Source organism: Octopus sinensis, linkage group LG2 (assembly GCF_006345805.1).
Source record: "Octopus sinensis linkage group LG2, ASM634580v1, whole genome shotgun sequence".
Lineage (NCBI taxonomy): Eukaryota > Metazoa > Mollusca > Cephalopoda > Octopoda > Octopodidae > Octopus > Octopus sinensis.
Window position 1 is genome coordinate 185,807,819 of NC_042998.1, and position 17,118 is coordinate 185,824,936.

Sequence of the window (17,118 nt, forward strand, 5' to 3'; positions counted from 1 at the left end):
TAGAATTAGTATTATCGGAGAAGGCATACTTGTGTGGTTGAGAATGCTTCAGGCTTCAGGGTTCAATCTCATTGCGTGGCACCTTGTGTGAGTGTCTTCTACTATAGTCCCAGTCCGACCAATACCTTTTGAGTGAATTTGGCAGACAGAAACTGTATGGACGCTCGTCGGATATGTATGTCATTATTCAGTTTTATTTCAAGATTTCTTGCCAATAAAGAAATAACCGGTTTCTAACCTAGATCCAAGGCTCCTTCATTGGAATTTCAACATCAACAACAAGGTGTTTGTATGTATATGTATGTATGTATGTATGTATGTATGTATGTATGTATGTATGTATGCATGTATGTATGTATGTATGTATGTATGTATGTATGTATGTATGTATGTATGTGTGTGTGCAGATTTATATCTTTTGTTTTATGTATGTATTCTCATGGATTGAGTTACATATCTAAACATGCTCATATATACTTAAATGATAAACTTCTGAAAAGTTTTACAGATTTTTACAGTTCCAGTGTTTGCTTGGATCTGTAGTCTTCGAATCAGCTTTCTCCTTTCTAGTTCTGAGAAGCCTAATTTCTCAAGATTTAGGCAGTGTGTTACATATCCCAGTGCCCCAATAATTACAGGCATAAACCTGAACTTGTAATGTGGATAAAGTAACTGCAGATTCCTCAATAGTTCAGCATATGTGTTCTCTTTTTCCCTGATCTTCAGCTTTGGATTACTTAATACTTTTTAGTAGAGTACATATTAACCTTTACAATGAAAAGGTTGACAGTGACTCCGAAATTTCGGCTTGTTCAAACTGTCTAAAGATATTAGAGATTATCTAATACTGTATGTAGATCAATGAGCCCTTAGAGTATTTATTTTAGCACTTCTCAATTTTGAAATCTTTATACGATTTCAAGTTGGTCATACAAATCGTCAACTGAGCAAACAACTATTGGATTTGTATGCGAAGATGAACTAAAGTTTAGTAGGTATTAACAACAATGAAATTGAGCTCGGCAGGGTTTGAACTCAGAACGTAGAAGGCTGGAACAAATACTGCAAGGCATTTTGTTTTACGCTCCAACGACTGCGCCAATTCACTTCTCAGGTTGAAAAGTTATTTAGACGAAGAAAAAGGAGAAAGAAAAGGATGTGGAAGAGAAAAAATAGGTGAAGGTGAACGAAAAGAAGAAGAGGGGGATGAACCAAATCTTTGCAAGTTCTCCCAAGCTGATGAAAATTAAGTGGATGATGCCTAGACTGAACATTTGTAGGTCAATGACTGCTTTAAAAAAAGCGTGGGTGGAGAGAAAATACTTGGACCAAGTAGCGGAATTAAAATGAACAATGTTAAATTTTCTTTTGAACGGAACAAAAATCATTGATTTTAAAAACAATAAATTGAAATAATTATGATCAGCTGATATGTTTTCTTTTCTTTTTTCTTTCTCTCTTTCAAACAACAGTGACAGTATTGTCAACAACAACATTAACACTAACAATGATTACAACAACAAACAAAACAGTTTAAAAAGAATTTTCCATAACTGCATGGGTTATTCGCACGTGATTGGGTTACTATTTGTTATTTACAATAGCTTTTATTAGGGAGATGTAGTTGAATATTATTCTTATTTACATGTGACAAAATACAAACAAAGTAGTAAAGAGTATTCAATATGTTTCGTAGGGAAATGCTATTGTTATTTTGAAATTTAGTTTTTCTCCATTACTTAAATTTTCACTCTGGAGAAACGTTCATCAGATGCCATATCTACAGCCTCTTTTTTTGAAATATTTACGTTATTATCGTTGATATTTCGCATCGTGAGATGATGTGTAGTAAGCTTACAGTCAGCTCATTTGTTTACGTCGGGTTGATGAACTAAAGTCGTAAATTGCTGTTGTAGTTTGTCAGGTAGAATTTGTTTTTGTGACAACATTTTGACATTATCTCTGTTCGTTGGTTTAAAGTATTAGTCTGTTTAACTATTATATGATATTTCTCTTTTGTGCAAGTTGTCATAATTATCTAACCATATTTAATATTATATCAGACATGAAGGTGGTAGGCCAGTAGAATCGTTACTCTGCGGGACAAAATACTTAGCAGTATTTTTTTTTCGGTTTTACGTTCTGACTTCAAATAGCACTGACGTTGACTTTGCTTTCCACATTTTTGGGATTGATAAAATAAGGACCAGTTGAGCTCTGGAGTTGATATAATCGACTTACCTACTTCCCTCAAATAGCTGGCCTCGTGCCAAAATAAGAAGGAATATTATATCAAACATGGGCAATCTTTTTCGAGCAGTGGGCCGCATGAGGTATGGCTCATCAAAGGCGGATTGCACTCTTGAAAAAATTCAAGGTAATTTTTCGTTGAAAGTACTTCAGCCATTTTCACTATAGAAGACCAAAAACGTAAGCATTCGGCTTTAGAAATGAAGCGAAGTAAAGTTTTGTTAATTCCAAAATAAAACAACGTTACGCAACGCGTATAATGCTACGCGATACATGAGTGTAGTTGTAGCCGCTGATTTATCGCAAGAAATTGCTATTCGCGGTGGAAACAGAAATTAAGCATAAAATCAATAATTTTCATTCGTGTCCTGTGTAGAGCTGCCAATTCAAGGCTCTTGAATGTTTGGAAGGTTCTAAATTGACTCTGAAGCATGTTGAAAATTATACGGATGACTGTCAACGGCAAATGTTTGTATCCACAGCGCAACAGGCATTAATAAGTAAGGGAGGTTAGATAGATATTTAATTGTTATTCTTCCTTGACACCAGCTTCCCCACACCTCTTTGAGGGAGTCAGTGAGAGAGAGAGAGAGAGAGAGAGAGAGAGAGAGAGAGAGAGAGAGAGAGAGAGAGTATGAAACAAAACTAACATTTTAATAAATGTTATTTTCCTTATGAACTCGATGTTTCACTCAGAAAGTCAAACGGGCCGCAGTTTTCCTATGACCATTATATACAGTTTTATACGCTAGCCACTTATTCTCAATAACTGTATATCTTAGCCTAATAGCAAAATTTCAGACGGAATTTTCAGCCGTTTGATAAAAAATTTTGGTATTTAAAGAAGATAGACTATCTGATGTAGGCCGGGAAGAGCAGGATGGAGGAGTTATCGTTCTAGTTTGTACTAAATATCTTATAATCTTTACTTAGATTGAAGCTTTTCTTTACGATCAAAATGTTCTATTTCAATTCTGATTGCACAACCTCGTTTCTCTATTATAGACGAATAACTTTTTTTCTTTAATTCATTCAGCTATTAACGATATTCGGAAGATTTATACTAAATTTATTTCTTTGGTGAATTTGTAATCAGCGAAGATTTCAATATTTTTAACTTAACTTTTTCCCTCCCAAATCTTCTTTTGGTTCTTTCAGTTAGTGTTCCATAAATTTTCATTAAGCTTGCATTTTAATTAGCTGAATCGTTAACCTAAATTTATTCTTTTTCTTTTGCATTTCTTATATTTCCGGTAATTTGGAAAGTTGCTTACGTCCTTCCAATGCAGAAAAAGTACTCAGCATCTTACGTATAAAATACAAACCTTCGAGTTTATTATATACATATAGCAAACCATTTAAATCCACATAAGAGAAAATATAAATAATTGAACTCAAACTATACTTTTATCTATTAATTGTCATAGCTTTCGACCAAGTCATTTCACAATTATCCAATTGCTCCTTGACTAGATATTTGAACGAAAGAAACAGATCATAACACTATGTATGTATGTAATGTAAGGCAATGTATATATATATGTATGTATGTCATTGTTCAGTTTTATTTCAAGATTTCTTTCCAATAGAGAAAGAGCCTGTTTCTATGTGTATGTATATATTGCATAATTTTGTGAAATTTATATTATTTTAAGCTACACACATGCATGCATATATACATTGAATGTAAGTTTTATTACAATTTTTCTTATAGAGAATCTGCGCCGGGCAAAAAGAAAAAAACACGCAAAGGGTGACGTTTTCTGTGGTTAACCACTCAGTATCCGAACTATCAGTCATATATATCCTATGTTTCTCTGAGAAATTCCTCATTCATGAAGGTGTATGTATAATTAGAAAATGGCTTTTAGCGCTGCAGTTGTGCGTAACGATATTTTTTCCGCAATTCGCTTGAGATGTAACCTTTGCTTCATAAATAATTGCTTTTTTACGCATCTTCCATTAAAAAGGACAAGTCTTCTTTACATTACCAGGTGTATCACCATTTCAAGAATTGCAAAGTACTAAAAATTTCTGCAATCCTGAAGCGATGTAAATCGAGAACTTATTATTATTAACATAAAAACATTTATTTACATGAAATAAAATTACCAGAGAACTTTCATCTAATTCTTCCAAATTTTTCAGTTAAAACTGTATTGAAACCATTTGTGGGGAATTTTTTTTATCACAGCAACTGGTCGCACACCACAAGGTTTAACAGAACCTGCTGAAGCAAGTCAGCACGCCCGCAGCATTACCAAAGGCAATGACGAGCCTAAGGCGTTGAGAAAACCAAGCGCCCTCACGGGCATCATCTGACACCTCGGTGAGGCGAGCTGCCAACGTTGACAAGAACTTCGCGGTCAGTGACCCAGACCCTCCGAACGTCTCAAACGCCACAGGCTGGAAGGGATAGTTCACTGACAGGTCCCGGTACTTCAGGGTATTTTTTTTGTTTCTGACATTGGAAACTTTTGAAGAAGTATATAATATTTGACTAATATTTTATTTCATCGATCCCAGAAGGATGAAAAGCAAAGTCAATCTTAAAGATATTTGAACTCAGAACGTAAAAAAGAAAAACCATATTTGATGGCATAAAAGACACCCGGACATACCAGACACCATCCAATTTCAGCAGCGCATACTGAGGTAAAGAGGAGACATAATTTCGTATATAGGACGCAGGGTAAGGTTTTGAGGCATCTTTTTCTTAAAACAAAAAGGGGACTTCTTATATGCCATCAAATACGGTTACTAAAAATTGCAAGGTATTCTGCCAATTCTGCCCAAATCACCGAATTCATTCCTTCCCTCTACTGCTGCAGTTTTCTCCACCATTGTTGCTTTCAAGTTAATATGTTTCTTAACTTGACATAAAGACGTAAATTTACAGAGCAGGGTGTCTACTTCTGATATACAACAGTACTTATCTCGGTGGGGTTTGATCGCATAATATTTCGTAATTTAAAACTGTGAAATATTAGTTCGGCACAATGCCGTTTCTTCCTTATTAGCATAATTGGTACTTATTTTTCCGGTCTCTGAGGAATATGAAATTAGAGCATATACATTGCTAATCACGGTGCATTTCTATTTCTATCATCGACTATCCTCTGGCTTAAAATTAAAATTTGTAATTCCTAACTATTGTTAATCGATGCATATTGTGATGGATTTATTGGATCAAACATGTGTATTAGCAACACTGTATTAGAAAGCCTATTAAACGTTAAACACCATAAATAACAAAAGTCTCTAGCAACATCTAACGAGAATAATTAAGTGAAAGAAACTTTCGTAAAATTGTTTTTATTTATAATTATTGATAATGAATTATAAAAGGGCTTAACATTAATTCAGCACATGGAATTGTCAGCCAGTCAAAGCATCATCTTAAAAGTGAGCCAGAGAAAATTGAACCGTAGGAGTCCTTAAAAACACACGAGAAAAACTTTGATGGAGGATTGTGGTACTGTGACCACTGATGGACTTAGGACACTAAGCATGGAATGAGATATATGATGCGTCTTTGCATTTTATTTATCTTCCAGGCATATTGCCTTGAGTTTTCTATTCTAACACTTTGACGTTTTTATGGTGAACCTGTATATTTTCCTTTTATAATTGTCCCATTTTATTTATACATGCATCAAATTTTATATAAAACTGTAGTGAGTCAGGAAAGATCTATTTTGTTGTTGTGGCATAGTTCAGGGCTGGATCTGTTTAAATACAAACGGCAGTGATCTGCCTTAGCAGTGAAGCGGCAGTTTCAAGTCAGTTGGTGAATAGACGGCCTAGAAGTAATATCTCTTTGACATGCAACAATTTTTGTGTTCACCACCAATTTCACACAACTCACTTGAATGATATCAGCTACAACTCTGCTTCAAAATGAGCGGTACATTCTTGTTCTTATTAGCTTACAACGGCTTCTACATAACACTTCTGTGCAAGAAGTAAGTCATGGGATTTTTCCTGTCTCGCATACACATGTTGATGATTCGCATAAACCTGCAGTTTAATCATTGTTACAACTTGCCAGCATTCGTTTTATTAAAATAAAGTTTTCAATGTTTCGTTGCAAATGAGCTGCCTTCTGGCAGTCTTTATACACGCTTATCAAAAGCACACTGGAATGGACTCTCTCACGAATACTCTTCATACATTGAATCACAGAACACTCACGCTAAATTAGTGACCACCCACACTAAAAAAATTAACAGGGAACAGACAACATTTTTTTACCACCCACCGTATTGGATTTTCAGGGTCCTTGTTTCTTTTCAATCAACATTTCGAGTCCAATAACTCGTTAAAATCTGCAAGCACTCTATTTTAACTATAAATTAATTTGCACTTTGTGATTTGTGCTGGTATTTATTTTAGAAATGCAAATCTTATGGTAATTCCATTGTTTTTATCTCAGCACGGTCTTGGAGAAAATAAACCATTAATTAAAATACTTTAATTTGTTTGAAGTATATTCTCGGAACTAGAATGTTAAGTTAATAAACAAAAGTTGTTTTGTGTCTTGTACGTGATTTTGCCTATTTGCTACAAAGTAAAAAGAAAACAAAAACTGAACGAACATCTCCTACGTGTAGTGATTCCATAAATTTTGTCAAGGGTTGTAACTCCAGGTTGGCCTTCATTAAGTGAGCCAATGATCAAAGGCATTTAAACTATAATCATCGATTTTTTTCAAAATTTGTGTCGTCGCATTATATCAATCAATGAGAATAAGGTGTAGTGTTAAGCAGTCGACCAGCTTCCTCGTAATGCCACGTAAAAATTCCAATGAGCTAACGGGGAACCTCATAAGTTGGGGACTTATCAATGAATTTAATTCATAAGAAATATATTAGAAAGGCGACCACCCCCTCTCACACCATGTCAAGAGGTTAAATCTTTATATATAAAAGTGAGGTTGTGTGCTGTCTGTCTCCTACGATTTAGATTCCTAACTACTCCGACATTTTGCGGTGCAGTTTAACCAAAACCGGGTATCTTATAGTCGTGATTCATATCGAGCCCTTTTGGGTATTAACGCGCGTCTACGATGAGTCTACGATTAAAAAAAAAAATTACCATCAATTTTCCCCATTTTTAATGCATTTTTGGCATATATAAGGGAAGTAACTCTCTAAAAATTTATTATTAAATCTCAGAACGTAAAAAGTTACAGTAACCCCCCCCCTTTGTGGTTAGCCATATTGAGATGGCTATTATACTTTACATCTCTAAAAATGCTTATATAGTTATTTCCCTTACAAACCCGAGCAACGCCGGGGGATACTGCTAGTCAATAATAAATGAGTTATACCTCTGGTACGTATGTAAACGTGCTGCTGAATCTCAACGACCTGCAGTTATTCAAGGATCTTTTTTTAATGAATTTGTAGCACATATAAAATCTGAATGTTGTAACATGTTAACAGTATATTTTAGCAACCTGAATCCTCGACCCGATTACAATTCTTAGAGTTTATTATACATCACGTTCGACGCGCCTGCAAATTCGATTGTGGAAGAGGATTGGGCCTAAGCAAATTCATTTGCTCATTACGCATTATACGACGACTGGAGCTACATGAGCTAAAGAGGGTTCCTCTATATATGGACACTCGATCTGTTAGAACTAGCAGTCAAATATCCTTCAAACTACTCTCTATCATTATAAAAGGACAATACTGGAAAATGTTTTTCATACGTAAAAAAAGATAAGGTAGTTACAATTGGGACACCTTTGATCACAGATCTGCTCAACTCTTTAATTTGGGAAGTTTGAGTTCGTGGCTGTTGAGATGTAGGGTACGTTGAAAGCATGTATAAATTAGTGATGGAACGATGCATATATGTATGTATGTATATGTGTATGTATGTATGTATGTATGTATGTATGTATGTATGTATGTATGTATGTATGTATGTATGTATGAATGTATGTATGTATATATGTATGTACGGTTGAAATGTATAGAAAACAGAACAGTAACTGGTGAAGGGACACACACACACACACACACACACACACACACCACACACACACACACACCACTAAAAAATGAAAGGTTAAACACTGCTCCAACATCACCTATTTATTCAATTTCCAAACTATTGATTAGACAATTATAAAATCAGTATCCTTATCATTAACCCTTGTTCATCGTGTTAGAAATATAAATAGATGAGTTAAGAGTATGACTAAAAAAAAAAAGAGACTGAAACAAAAAACAAAAAAAAAAGTAAAAATATGAAGTTAACTTTTCCAATGTTGACTAATATCATTGAGAAACTGAATTTTGGATAGTTTACCTGTAAAGGAAGCCATATTGTTCTTTATCGTCTCCAAGAGGTTTACTGAGTTTGTAGCCAAAGTTTTCTCTGAAAAAGAAAAAATATTAATGGATGACTGTTAGTCGTAGAATAATTTTATAACTGGTTAGGTTTTGTAGAATCAATCTAAAAATCTGATAACGGTCAACTCCATTTGAAAATCTGTATCGATGGTGTGACACCGAAGGAGTCTGCGCGTGGTTGCTTCTTCTACAAAAAGATTGCAGCTAAGTTCCTTTAAATCATATCTTAAAGCAGGAAGTAGACTTTAAATACCATTATTCTAGATATGCAAAAAGACGAATGTGTACGAACGGAACTCTTTTGATCTTCTGTATGATCAAAGGTTAAACAACAACAATAACAGCAACTACCAGCAATCTGTGTCCATGACTGGGTGGCAACACTGTCACTCAGTACAACATAGTGACACTTGGTGAGAACGTTCATGTGGTCATTTGATCTGCTGAAAATAGCAATCAGTCACCCCAAATCACACATCATCTTCGAAACCAAAGATACTTTGGATAATGTAATCTTAGATACATTACGCCTGCAAGAAATAGAAATGGTCATTTATGGAAGCTCAGAAAGGCTAAATGAGAGGAGAAGCATCTATGTCATGAACGGCTAATTATATATATAGTGCGAGAAAGCAAACGATACTGTTATGGAATGAAATTTACACTACTGATTCAGAACCACAGTGCAAATCTGAAATGAAATTTACGCTACTGATAAAGAATCATACTGCAAACTGGAAAGAAAAACGTCAAGTACTTTGTGTTGACGTTAGCTTGTAGTCTAATGAGTAAGTTCAACGCTCACATAAACTCGGTATGATTGCCGTTACTGAAAAGTAAATATGAATTTAGGGCCTCCGTCGACCAAGGTTAACAATATACTTATCCTATTTGCATAGGTCCGGGCAAAGATTTTCGAGGAAGATTGGCACCTGCCTTGGCGTATTAAGTTTCACCTCTCCCTGTCACCGATGTCGTCCAAGGAAAAGTTTGGCGCTTTAGTGCCGATAGAACCTGACATAGAGACATCACAGGCGTTGCTATAAGAATGCAAAGAACCGGAACAAATACTTCAAGATATCCTGCCAGATGCTCTAACAGTTCTGCCAATCTGATCTTCTTAATTGGACATTTTTTTATCGACTCCGAAATGATGAAAAACAATGATGATTTCGGCGAGATTTGAACACAGAACACAGAGATTCGAAACAGATTCTCTTCTCGGCATTTTAATCAATGCACTACCGACTCTGCCAGTTCACCACCTTTACTGTGAATCTTGCAACACTACATCCATCAGTGGAACAATAAATAACAATATTTATTTCTTTATTGCCCACAAGGGGCGAAACATAGAGGGGACAAACAAGGACAGACAAATGGATTAAGTCAATTACATCGACCCCAGTGCGTAACTGGTACTTAATTTATCAACCCCGAAAGGATGAAAGGCAAAGTCGACCTCGGCAGAATTTGAGCTCAGAACGTAACGGCAGACGAAATACGGCTGCGCATTTCGCCCGGCGTGCTAACGTTTCTGCCAGCTCGCCACCTTTACAGTGAATCTTGCAACATTACATCCATCATTGGAACAATAAATAACAATATTATTACCCTTAAGTCTTTAGGAAGAAAGTTTTAGGATTCGAACTCAGTCTGGTACTAAGTGCACATGCAAGATTAAAACCCCTGATATGGATTGAAAACCAAACTGATGAATATCGAAAATCTTTCATCTAATTTAGGACTATTGAATTCAACTTTATACCAATCAATCATTTATCTAAAATATTATAATCTTATGCAAAATTTAAATTATAGTAATTTAAATTACTATAATGATGGAATTGATTAAATATTTCATTTTCAGAGATAAAAAAAAATAATACGCCTTTTTTGGAGAAAAAATAATTAATAATTATACTCATTAAAGCTAATGACTGTTTTTCATTACGAATGTAAGTGGCTCGTTGTATTAAGCACGTTAACCATTAAATATAAGTTCTCCGTGTAGAAGAAAATTTCTCCAGTCGTTTTTCTAACAGATGTTTTCCGTCAAAGTATTTATTATTCTCTGAATTCGTATGGGATCTGGAAAGTATGGTAAGATTGTCTCTCGCTGAGGAGGGCTAATAACATCTAAATACGTCCGGAATTGTCTCTGTAGGACCAATGGTCAGATCCACACCTCACTACACGTCTTCATTCAACTATTAATTGAGATTTCGGAATTGTTTCACTTACTTTTCTTCACAAGAGTTAACAACGAAATCTAACGCTTTTCCTCTTTATTATGAGAGTAATTTCAATTAATAAAATCTTTACTTTGCTTACTAAATGTTAACTACCATTTAACTATGTACTTCATTTAAATGTATACTCCATTTAGTCAATTGTAAAGTCCATTAATACTGTTGTTATGAGTTTTATAGGGTTAACTTGATAGTACTAATCATAGGCAATAGATTTAAATTACACAGTCATTACTATAAAATAGCAACAACCAAAGACTGAAGGCGATAGAGTATTAAAGTACTATTTACAATAAGTATCTCTTGTAGTTAATGTGTTCCTATATCAGTAGCATTGAATAAATATTTATTCATCTTTAGTACAAGTATGAAAAAGTCAATTGCTTAAACATTCACAATCAAAAGCTATCTGTCAAAGGGTAATCACTTCTCTTGACCTTTCATTGTCGGTGGTCAATTTTGTTTTGTCGGCCGTGTATTCTAGTGCAGAGCTATTACACAATAATTTTCAAGTATTTATACATTCATGTGGTTGTTTAGCCCTCGGTCAATTACGATCCAGCAGAGCTACGATCAAATATCCAGAGTTGAATTTGTGATCATTCGGACTTATTTTATCTTTCAAAGACTGTGTACTACATATCCATGGTTATACTATCTAAGTTACGCACCCCTCTTCCCATTTTGAATATAGAAGAAAAAATTTGAGAGAGATTTGGCTGTTCTTTCGAATAAACCGAACGTCTACACAGAGACGTTAGTTCTTAAACATTTTGAGTTCGTGACACGATGGAAAAAATATATTGTAAGGATTCGAACCCTGACAACAAAATTATATTTCCGATCATGAGTATGCTACCACAGTTTAACGTGATTGATATGTAGTGTTTTCTATCAATAAAATCAACCAATCAGAGTGAAGCTGTGACGTGATATAGTTTTCTCGAATATTCTAGTTTTGCGCCCTTAGGTCACAGCAGACCACAGCTAGCCTTCAGACAAGACATCACGGTTTCCTTTTCCTAGCTTTAACAATATGTGGTGGTATTTGTATCTGTATTTTTCTCTTCCAGATAGCAAATCTCTAAGCCAACGCAGTAAATTATTTCCTATTTATTATTCTGATAACCAGTGAATCTGTAATAATTTGCGTATTTATATGCACAGTTTTCTATCAATAAAATATGGTTGAACGTTTGTGAGTTTGTTTTATTTATAATAATAGTAGCCAGCCTGATCTTTCATTCAATTTAAGGACACAGTGATCTTCCTTCTAACGATCAACTACACAACGATGATCTTCAGCAAACGCACAAAATAAGCAAGCTCTCGACAAAATCACTGGAACACTCCATATGAAAAATATGGCGCATTTCACATGGGGAAATTTTTCTTTCTAATATGTTTTAAATTAATAATCACACATACACACGCCGCCCTGCCACCAACTAAGAAACTATCGTTTACTTTGTTTCATTAATCACGTCTGTGTCTAACATAACTATGAGTAATTCGTTTTTCCAGAAGCTCGGCCATATAAATCCAGATTTTTCTAAAGACTTAAATTACATTTTTGAAACTCCACGATGCACCGCGATACTCCTTTAATGTGCTTTATATGAGAACCACTATCAATGTAAACAATATAAAACGGTTTTCAGCTGGGATTAAAACAGTCCAATTCTCTACAGCTTAATGTCCTTTCTACTTTTGGCACAAGGTCTGAAATCGGGGGAGGAGACTAGTCGATTACATTGACCCGTATTTCACTGATACTTAATTTATCGGCCCCGAAAGGATGAAAAGCAAAGTCGACCTCGGCGGAATTTGAACTCAGAACGTAGCGGCACACGAAATACCTATTTCTTTACTGCCCACAAGGCAGAGAGGACAAACAAGGACAGACAAACGGATTAAGTCGATTACATCGACCCAGTGCGTAACTGGTACTTAATTTATCGACCCCGAAAGGATGAAAGGTAAAGTCGACCTCGGCGGAATTTGAACTCAGACCGCAGCGGCGGACGAAATACCACAAAGCATTTCGCCCGGCGTGCTAACGATTCTGCCAGCTCGCCACCTTTCTCTACAACCTAATATCACTTCAAATTTTTGCTACAAGGGTAGCTTGGGAGAGGTGGGTATAAGTCGATTACATCGACCCCAGTGTTCAACTGGTACTTATTTTATCGACCCCGAAAGGATGAAAGGCAAAGTCGACCTTGGTCTCTACAGCTTAATATCAACACGTTAACGGTAATTTGACGTTTAGCATTTCACAAAGACATACAATTTATTCTTTTTTTCTTTCTTTTGGAGAAGGTTATAGTCCAATAAATCTACTAATTTTATCAACCCCGGAAGAATGAAAGACGATCCATGCGAGATTTTGAACTCAGAAGATAGTGGTATGTAACTAAATATAGCAAAGTGTTTAGTCAAGAATTCATCCAGTGCTACCTCCTACTTTTAAATTTGCCATAATATTCCTTTCTACTACAAGAATTATTTTTTTTACACTTTTACACTTTTTTTGACTGAATTTTAATGAGTAAAATTCCGCACTTTCAATTTACCATGTAATAATAGTTTAGCATATATACTTTGTAATATATATGTTACAAGACACCATAAGAAGTACAATGACATCACTTTTTACAACTAAACTATGTTGGTGTCGACCGAATTCTGACAGAATGACACCAGAAATATAAGCCTGTTTGACAGAATAATTGAAAATCTGCAAGAATGAAAATTTATCTCAAAAATAATTATCAAAATTCCAAAGGGAGTAAAATAAGAGATAACCTCTACGCTCCATCCCTTCTGAATGAACTCTTGCGATAGATTCCGACCATTTATTCAAGCAGATTGTGTCACGATTAAATTAAAAGAAGTCTCTTTCTCTCAGGGATAGAATACAATCTGGAATTTTTATTAAGAAGGAATGTAGACATGTACTGATATATGACAGAAAAAAGGTTTAGACTAGTGTTTCTTAAACGTTTTTCTGTGTTTCACCTTTTATCAGTTCTTTTATCACCATTCCTAAAACCGTTACAAATAAGAAAAAGTTGTTTTGTCTACGACACCATTTATCATTGCATAACATCAAGGGCTATAAATTAATTCAGCTTTAGTGCCTTTAAAATTTACAACAAAAATAAATCTAGCAAAAGCACTATGCATAATGTCAAAGAATTCTTAACAAATTTCTCAGTGAAATCCTAATATTTAGACAAGCGCTGGAGCACGTGCACACGCACGCACGCACGCACGCACGCAAACACACACACACACACGCGCACACACACACACAGACACACAGACACACACACACACACACACACACACAGAGGAATACACTCGCAATGACTTCAATGTTTACAATTCCACTTGCCTCTTGCACTACAAACTTTGCTACCGCGGAAGCCGAATATTTTACCCTACTTTACTCTCTGCAACAGTTTGTATCACCCGCTATTCGTATTCCTGAACGAGACACATTTCCACTTCAAATACACTTCATCCTTTTTTATAATTAAACCCAGTCTTTATTGAACAACCAGCGTCTGTGGCGAGTGGACATCGTAGTGTTTACTTTGCAAGTTGTGAAATTTATGTTTTTGCGATCACGTGTCTGCTGTAGTCTGCGATTTTGTCATGGACAAGAACAAAGAGCCAACGTGAAATTTTGCGTTAAACTTGGGAAGTCTGCTACAGAGACATTGAGCATGCTTCGGCAAGATTATGGCGACTAGGCAATGGGTTGCACACAATGTATCGAGTGGCAGAACGTCCCTGGAAGACGAAGAGCGATCTGGAAGTCATGCCCCGGTGACGCTTATGGCAGGACGATTGTGCATCGAGAATTTGTTCCCCAGGGCCAGACCGTCAATTGAGAGTTCTACTACGACGTTTTGAAGTGTCTGAGGGGGGACATTTGGCAAAAGCGACCGGATCTGTGGAGTGCGAAGAATTGCATTCCTTATGACGACAATGCACACCCTGTCACCGATCTCTCCTCACTCGTGAGTTTCTTGCCAAAAACAATATGGTATCGCTTCCGCACCTGCCCTATTTACCAGATTTAGCACCTACGGACTTCCATATCTTCCCCAAATGAAAATGCAGCTCAAAGGTCGCCGTTTTAACACAGTTGTCGAGATCCAGAACGAATCGAAGAAGGTCCTCGACTCGCTTATGGAAAATGACTTCCTGGCCGGATTCCAAAAGTGGCAGGAACGCTGCGAACGGTGTCTATTTCGAAGGAGATGTTAAAACTTACGCAAATAAGTTTTTTTTATTAAACACAGCTAATCCAGGAACCTTTTGATACCACCTCGTACTGGCGTCCCGAACTTTATGGCACTTCAAGTCAGCTAACTGGTCGGAATTCTTCTCAGTTCCACGCAAACAATTATCGGTAGTAAATGTGCTTTTCGCTTGACCAACGAGTAATCTGAGATTGCCAAAACGACAAACGAAACCATCCTCTTAAGCCAGTCCTTTTACATCGCTCACGCAGCCAAAGCCCATTTTACGAAGTTATTGATTCATACGCAACCACACTACAGTAGTACAGGAGAAGAATATAATCAACAAACTTAGAGAATATCACTACCTTCACTGACTGGAAAGACTTCACTCACCGCCTCAAATCCTGCATAACTACCACCCGTAAAGCAAAAGATATCTTTGTGCCAAGTTCAAGGCGGTGAGCTGGCAGAATCATTAACGCACTGGGCGAAATCCTTAGCAGTATTTCGCCTGCCGCTACGTTCTGAGTTCAAATTCCGCGGAGGTCGACTTTGCCTTTCATCCTTTCGGGGTCGATTAAATAAGTACCAGTTACGCACTGGGGTCGATGTAATCGACTTAATCCGTTTGTCTGTCCTTGTTTGTCCCCTCTGCGTGTAGCCCCTTGTGGGTAGTAAAGAAATAGGTATTTCGTCTGTCTTTATGTTCTGAGTTCAAATTCCGCCGAGGTCGACTTTGCCTTTCATCCTTTCGGAGTCGATAAATTAAGTACCGGTTACGCACTGGGGTCGATGTAATCGACTTAATCCGTTTGTCTGTCATTGGTTGTCCCTTCTGTGTTTAGCCTCTTGTGGGTAGTAAAGAAATAGATACCTTTGTCCCCGTCGAATTCCTGCCAGCCCTTTTGATCTTTAGTTATGAACAATTCTAACGCCTTGCATTATCAATTGATCTATTACTTCTCAACTAAAATGGTTCCTTAAGCAGTATTGCGAAGAACGCTTCTAAATTTGATTCACGCTTTGCTTTCAGTTGCTTAGTGCACACACTCGACAAGACTGCATTTCACACTTCAATAGTATCACACCCACGTTCATAAACACCTCAAATGCGAGCACACTGTCAATCGCTCCAAGTCAACAATGCTGTCAACTTATAAATGACCTTTTCATTGTCTTCAAACAATTCTCTCTAGAGTAAGCCCTTCTATTCTTGCCAAACTCTTCAATCTTTCTCCCTATATAGAAATCTACTCCTATATTTAGCAGATTCAAAAACTCTCATATTTATCATACCACAGCTTCCACCGTGTGTCATCTCTAAGAAGGGCACTCTCTCTGATCCTGCCAACTTGACAATGTTGTATTTATCAGTAACACAATAGCACAAAGAATGATCATATTGCCTGTCTAGGATTGGACCTCCCGCAATAAAGCATTGAAAGTCACTATTAAGCTTCACAATCATTGATGAGGTTTCACGGTAATCTCAATTACTATTCCCAAACGGGAAATTTTTCATGAATCGGGCGGTTTTACTATTACACACATACATACACACACACGCGTGCGAGCAAAAACGTATTCTCGATTGTATCCAAAAGAAATACTTGAGCATAGAGGGAAGTAAAGTTGTGTGTGTGTGTGTGTGTGTGTGTGTGTAAGAGTGTGAATATGAACAGAATATTTTGGCAGAATAAAAATAAAGAAATAATAAAAACAAGCTAAACTCATCTGCATAGCAAGAATACAATTTGTCCCATTAACACATTTGCAGTGCCAGCCATATGGCTCTGCAGTTGGACTGGAACGTGACAGACCTAGATTCTATAAGCCATAATAATAATAATAATAATAATAATAATAATAATAATAATAAAATACCAAGCATTTAATCTAACAGCCAATAAGTCTATATGTAAAGAGGTGTTAGGGGACTATTGGATAGTAGGGAGCAGTTTAAAAAGCAGTTATGTTGCCAACTACCTC

At 36.2% G+C, this 17,118-nt stretch overlaps 1 protein-coding gene across 1 annotated transcript in view; it reads right to left on the reverse strand.

Moving 5' to 3' along the window:
- LOC115232457 (deoxyribonuclease gamma-like) overlaps nucleotides 1–17,118 on the reverse strand; it is a 105,773-nt gene that overhangs the window by 24,990 nt on the left and 63,665 nt on the right. The window contains exon 3 of the mRNA XM_029802338.2: nucleotides 8,575–8,643. Coding sequence (XP_029658198.1) covers nucleotides 8,575–8,643 — 69 coding nt within the window. The remainder of the gene's footprint in view (nucleotides 1–8,574; nucleotides 8,644–17,118) is intronic.